Source organism: Platalea leucorodia (assembly GCF_965183815.1).
Source record: "Platalea leucorodia genome assembly, chromosome: 9".
In the NCBI taxonomy this organism is placed as follows: domain Eukaryota; kingdom Metazoa; phylum Chordata; class Aves; order Pelecaniformes; family Threskiornithidae; genus Platalea; species Platalea leucorodia.
In genome coordinates, this window is record NC_138831.1 from 45,446,303 (window position 1) to 45,453,342 (window position 7,040).

General features: G+C 39.6%; 1 protein-coding gene across 1 annotated transcript in view; it reads left to right on the forward strand.

Moving 5' to 3' along the window:
* MCTP2 (multiple C2 and transmembrane domain containing 2) overlaps positions 1–1,096 on the forward strand; it is a 121,057-nt gene extending 119,961 nt beyond the window's left edge. The window contains exon 24 of the mRNA XM_082321030.1: positions 973–1,096. Within this exon, the coding sequence (XP_082177156.1) occupies positions 973–1,041 (69 nt within the window). The 3' untranslated portion in view covers positions 1,042–1,096. The remainder of the gene's footprint in view (positions 1–972) is intronic.
* Positions 1,097–7,040: the final 5,944 nt, after the last annotated feature.

The window sequence follows — 7,040 nt, forward strand, 5'->3', positions numbered from 1 at the left end:
AAAATTTCCTTGAGTGGTTTCTATCATTTTAGGATCCTTTGAGCTCTCCAGGGAAAATGATAACCATTTTCTGTGGGAGGAATGATAAAAGATCCTAGGATGGGACAAACCTCAGAGTTTTCCACCAGTGCTAAAAATAGTGAGTCTGTGTGACAGCCACATGCACATGAAAAGTCACCCATAGCAGCTCCAAAGCCCCTCTGTCTGCTTCGTTTTACATGCTATCAAAGCATCATCATTTCACTATGGTACTGCAATGAGTTAGATATTACCTCTGTCTGTACATTAGCCATTTACAACCCACATGTGTTTGACAAAAGACAGAGGAGGAGTGAAAAAGATGGCACATTCAGCAAAAATTTCCCCATGATTTCAATGGGAATACTTTCCTGTAGCACAGCAGAGAATTTGGAGATTACACCATTCTTGTCAGTTTATCACACATGTTTTAACCATTATATTGTATATGAAACTGTTTTGAAAGGTGGAGGCAGCTTTGTCCAGGTTCTATTTGGGAAAATATTTTCCTTTTTTGAAATGATTAAATATGTCAGCATCCCAAGGTCCATGTACGGTTTTGACAACTGTCATCTTACTGCATATTGGGATCCACTTGAATTGAAACTCCTGAGAGAAGTTTATTAAACTTATAGGTTAATGCCAGAAAGATAAGAAAAACAACTCCCAAACCAAAACAAACCCCAAAGACCGAGCCTACATTACTGAAATCAGGTAGAACCCCATGTATCTCATTAGAAAAATCTGCTTTTAATATTTTCGTTTCAAGAAATGATGCATGACTTCTCAAATCCTTCCTGCAATTAATCCCCCATGTTCCTGTGTTTAGAAAATGATTCATTACTTTTGAACCTTCCTTAGTTTCCCTTGGTTTGTCCTCAGGGAGCCATTAACACACACTGTAGTGAGCTAGAGTTACCTAACTGCAAACGTCATGTCTATTTGTTTTTACAGGTGCAGCATGCTGAATTGAAACCATACAGCAGCTCCAGTCCCATTAGGAAGAAGCGGAGTGCGCTATAGGATGCAGCACAATTTCGGAATGCAGCATCTCCCTCCATATTCCCCACATGTGCACATGCGCTTCCCCCATCCCCTTCTTCTTGCTTCAGAACAACACTATAATCACTGCCACAGACTTTTTTTGAAAATGTGGTTTTTGATAAACACCTATCTTGGGTTGTCTTTTTTTGGGTTATCTTTTCGGCATGGAGTCGTAGACCAAAAAAGAGCAAGGTGAAACGTTATGAATTAGTTTCTGGGGTGGGAAGGAGAATGGGAGAGAATGGTGCAGCTGCACCTTTTTTTTTCTTTCTTTTTTCCATTCAATTGCAGAAGCAACGCTGGATGTGGCAGCACTCCCTGTTTTATGTAGGAAGAGATAATTCCGCTTAGTGTAGCAGATCAGCTGAGCTGATGTGAGGAGCTCCTCTGAACCAGTTTTTAACATATCCAACAGATTTACATTAAGATATGAAAACTATTCTTTTCTGAGTTAAATCACTGTGCCTAGAAAGGTTTAAGCTCTGAATTAACGAGCCTTTGATACCCATCTTCTGTTCAAGCAGTGTACATTTTAAAAAGTTTTTCATCATAATTAGCAGAAAGAGCTAGGAGCTCCAACAGTATCTCAATATTTCATCCAGCACTTGTGGCTTTTTCTTTCCCCCCCCTTTTTTTTTTTTCTCCTTCTGTTTTTAAAGCCCACCCTGTGGTTAACTCTTTGGATACTGGAATCATCGGAGATCCATTGCTGGCAATGGATGCATGAGAACCTTCTGCCATGAAATGATTAAGAGACTGTAGAAAAGCCTAACTCACTGACCTGAAAAGACTCTGTTGACTTGCCTTTTATAATTCCAACTCATCAGATGTTTTCAGCATAGCTGTTGTTTTCCTGTCTAAATCCAGAGGGGTCAACACTACAGATCCAAGAGAAGAAACACTTTATAGCCTTAAAGAAACAAGTGCTTGTGCAGAAAGAGAAGCATGGTGCCCAGAGACGTGGTTGTGCAATAGTGTGCCGGCTTTGGTCCACCACTGATGTCTCGTTGGAGTCTTTCCTGGTAGTTCACAAGGAGAGGATCAGAAAGTGAAGTCATATGGAAACTGAGCAATGAAGAGAAAGGACCCCATTTTCTATTCTGAGGAAAATGTGATTTCTTGTTTGCTTACCAATCTTTTAGCTATTGTGCTTTTGCTTTATAAAATTCAGATAACCAGCATTATCTATGTTGTTTGACTAGGGAAACTGAAACACAGAATCATATGTAAAACTGCTTAATTTTGGTAAGAGTGTAGCCCTCGGTCCTTCAGGTGCTGTAGGATGTTAGGGGACTTTTCCAACCTTAATGATTCTATGATTCTATGTTGTGGGAGCAATTTGCCACCACCACAAGTCATTGGCAGCGCGAGAGCTGGAGTGGCTTCCTGTGATTCCCAGGCAGGGGTTACCACCAGCATCCCCTGGGGTACTTCACAGTACAAAGAAACAGAGAATCCTGAGAGACAGGTTTCTTTTTAACAAAAGATGACTTTGGAAGTAATCTAATTAAAGGTAAAACACGTAAAACCTTGCTTATGGATCGGTGATCCAAATGGAGTTGCACTATGTTGTTCAGTAATGTGATCTTGTGGGCCCATTGCATGAACTTGAAGAAGGAAAACTAACACCAGAGTATCTTCCACTGGATTATTAGCCAGATTCAGTGATTTTTTCAAGAAGTTTCTTTTTTAAAGTAACAAGCCCCACTGTGCCTTTGAATAAGGAGAGGCACATTTTGATGGACTTGATTGGATAAAGAATGTATTTCATTCGTGCAAAGCTGTGTGTAGCTGCAAATGGAAAGATAGAAAAAAGATTATCCTGGTTTAAAAAGCCACAAAAATGCCTCTTTGTGTGCACGTGTGCTTGTGTACCCATGCATATACACAGTTGTGTATAAAGAAGAGTACATGTATAATGTATTTATAGGCAAGTGTGTGGGGGAAAATGGGTGAATATACAGATTTAAAAACCTTGAAAATGTTTATGAAAAATGCCAAAGATTCTAAAGCTTATCATCTTGCGTCTGTTCTTCTTCATTTTATATCTTTCCCGGCATGTCTCTCTGGCTGAGCCAGATCTCTGCATGATTTGATTTACTTCAAGTTAATGAAGCTGGTTGGAAAGAGCCTTGTAGAAATTATAAAATCTCCAGTAAATCTCCTTCTTGTACATACAATAGATGTCCATGGACCCCTTTTGTTAAACCAGTTTCTCAATCTTCTGTGTAAACAATGCCTCATTGTCTTGCTTTAAACTATCATCTGGTTTTTCATACTGTAGTCTTGTCATTTTGTAAAGACCAAAGTCAGACATATTTAAGCAGGCTTGTGAGATCTGATTGTTGGTTTGAGTGAAAACATTAAACTGCAGGAAAAATTGTTTATTTATTCAGAAGTTGGGACTGATACTTTGATAGGTGTGGGGTTTTTTTTTCCTGTAGATTTTTCCACATGGAACTGATTTCTGTTCAGGAGACAGGGTGTTGTCTTTTTTTTTTTTTTTTTTTTTTTTTTTTTTTTTTTTTTTTTTTTTATGTAGATATGTTGTGTTTCAGAATAATTTGTATTAGATTGTTATGCTGCAGACATATCAAATGAAGGGGTTGAGATGGTCCAGTACCTATATATGTCGTAATGAGCTCTTTGTTTTGATAAATGCTGTTGAAATGCAATAAACATTTGAGGTTAAGCTAATGCTTTTAATTTATCTGGATTAGGAGATATGTTTCCCATTCTTTGCAAAATGCTTACTGTGCTATAATATTTAGTATCTGACTAGGTAAGCAAGTACATCGTTTGACAATGCAGTATAACAACTAATGCCAGAGGTTACTTGAAATGGAGACTGTGCTGCAGCAGGAGATGAGGTAAAGCCTTATCCTACCTGCTTACAACTATATAGTGGGATTTCCTAGGCCCTACCTAAAGGAAAGGAGGGTTATGTGCATTTACTGCACGGTCCAGTAATCAAACCCTTTATGCAGACTTTTCATTGGATTCTTAAAGCAAGAATATTAGTTGATTGATACATATGTCTCTGTGTCCATTTGTCCATGCGAATTACCGGTTTTTACATTGTTAAACTATTCAGTGTATAGAATGGAAATTATAAACTTATATTTTTAATTTAAGGTAGTAATTTCAGTGCAACAATATGTACATTTACAGTCTAAAGCCTCTGAGACCAGAAGGCATTCAGAAATTTAAATCTAACTATGGGTCTTTTGGATGACTGTGGATTACAGAATCATGGAGATATCGGAATATGCCTAAAAATGTCCACTACCTGTACATTGTGTAAATAACCGGATTTGACATATATGTGCAAAGGAAATGTGTACTAATGTTTGCCCAAACATAAGCTGCTACTGCAGGTTGGTTTCTTGAATAATCATGAATAGGACTGAGGACTCAGCTCCCCTATAGATCACTGTCAGTAAAGCTCAGTCACTGAAACGCACCTTGTGGAAAGCAAGCAAACAACTGAATAAAGCAAAGTCGGTGGAAATGTCACGTACCTTTTCTTTTTTTCTGCTTGCAAAGCTCCGATTTTAACCTTCAGCCATAGCCGTTCCTCCCTCTGCTTCCCCCTCAGTCCTCAGAGCCACCCACAAAGCGGTGGAGAGCTCAGGCTCTGCCCTGCTGACCAGGGGCTCCCACCGGAGAGCACTGCCCAGCAGACCAGCCACCCTGCACCCGTTTGCGTGGGAAAGTGCTTGGCCCCTAGAAATAAGACTGGCTGCTGCTAATTCAGTGCCTGAGGTAAGAGTACTAACAACTCCCTGAATCGGACTGTCCCACTAGAAAACAGAGACTTGCCATTTAATTTCCTGTACTCTACATGGGGCTACATTTTATTTTATTTTTTCATTTTGGAGGGCCTGATCCTGCAGGCATTACCACAAGTGGAACTGGAGTTATTTTCCCATCAGACCAGTAGGTTCACACCAGGAAGGAATTTGGCAGCTCTAATGTGTTAAGAAAAAATCAACAAAGTACATTCTAATCAAACCTTAACCTTTAGATTCTCCATCCTTTAAACCAAGCTGATAGACTGTTTGCAAAATGTTAGCTTTGACTTTAGAGACTATGGCATGTGTTAGAAGTGAGTCCTGTTCTGACTTAATATTGTACGTGTATTTTATCTGTAAATCTACATGTGTCAGGGTCCTGGTGCATCTACCCCTTCAGATTGCACAGGGACATGATAAGAATATCTGCACTTTAGGATCCTTAAAGTTAGCAACTCAAGAGGAAGCTGAGGTACTACAAATCATTGTTAATCTGCTGTATTGCAGATGGAGTGTTTTAATTGTTCTCAAATAGGCATAAGTTAAGCCAGGTGAAATTCCATCATTTTGGGACAAGGCCTGACACTTTATTAGTGGGGAAGACCCTCAGCAGCAACAGTAATTATTTAGTTCAAGGAACATGTGAGTAAAAGATACATTTATGATTAATGTAAATATTCACAAACATTTAGAAATAATGTTGGAGTGAGAAAACAGCCTCTTGAGTTTATAGCATTTTTAATCTACTTTTTTGTGTGATGCTTTGACTTAAAACAGTGCAGCATTTCGAGAGAATTTAGAAGGTCATTTTGTTTTGAATAAAAGACGTGCTCTTCTGACATGAATCATGAAATTGAGCATGGGGAAGCAGGAGGCGGCATTCAAGTCTCGGTGTTTGCAACAGCAGCAGCACCTGGGCGGGCATGAGTTCAAGCTCTCAGCGTGGCTTTAACCTGAGGGCTGGTGATTCTTGTTAAATTTTAGGTGAAGGAACTTTGCCAATCAGTTTCTGTGTGTTGGATTGAACACCTGCAATTTCCCTCTTGGCTGAACAAGATGATATGCCTCTTACAGGGGAAGAAAGTAAGAGCTGGAAAACATGCTAGTGTAAACTTCATTTGCACTGATGTCCTAGTGCAATGAGCCTTCTAACCTCCTGAGGACTTCCTTGCAGAAGGAAGGTAGGACAGGCTCATAGACTGGGCACATACATCTGGTTCTGGGTCTTCCAGGGCCAACCATGGTCAGATTTAGATGGTCAACAGATTGTGCCTCACACTGGTGCCGATTAGCTGCTAGAATGGCTCCATGAAGCCATGTGCTCACAACTAATGCATTTAGAGTGGCCTTCAGCCCACAAAGGAAGGATAAGGCACTGGGCTTCAATGATTTGAGGGGTAGATGGATCGGTATGAGTAGGGAAACTGTGCTAGGGACTGCTTCCCCAGGGAATCTGGGACTGCTTAGCTAGGGATTTCTCCTTGACACCTGATTTGTTGTGATCAAATTTCTAGCAGATGAATGAAGAATTTTTCTGCTCTTGATCTCTGTGTTTTTGGTAAGTTACTTTTATTACTGGGAAGAATATTAAATGTTTAACTGTCACCTACCAACTGGAGATGATAAAACCTAAAGACTTGGGACTTACACTTCTAAATGTATGGTCAGCCTAGATTCTCCTTCAGTCCCAAAGGCACGTGGGGATAAAATGGTGCTGGATCCAAACCCCTTCCGAGAAGTGCAAAGTCTGCTCACCAGTATTGTTACAGCGATTTCAAAGATGCTGGCAAATACTTCAGTTGCAACCTCAATAGCAGTAAGTGAAAAAAAGAGGGTTTGTCTTGGTGACACTATCCTTTATTTCTACTGTGGTTTTGTTGGTTTTGTTTTTGTTTTTTTTTAAGGAGATCACCTGAAAAGAAGCAAACGAAAATGCATTATTTTTATTTCTTGAGCAAATACTGCTACTTTTATTCTAGCTACTGTATGTGAAAGATGGGGTTTGACTGCTTCTAAGGTCCTGAGTCTGTGCATAACAAAACCATATATTATTCACTTGCTCAGTACTGCCATCTCCCAAAGCAGAGTATATATCTTGTCTTCATTTTCAAGTGGAGATGCACAGTGGAAAGAGCATATGTTCCTACAGACAAAAAGAAACTGTTAGTTTCATTGACTTGTGTG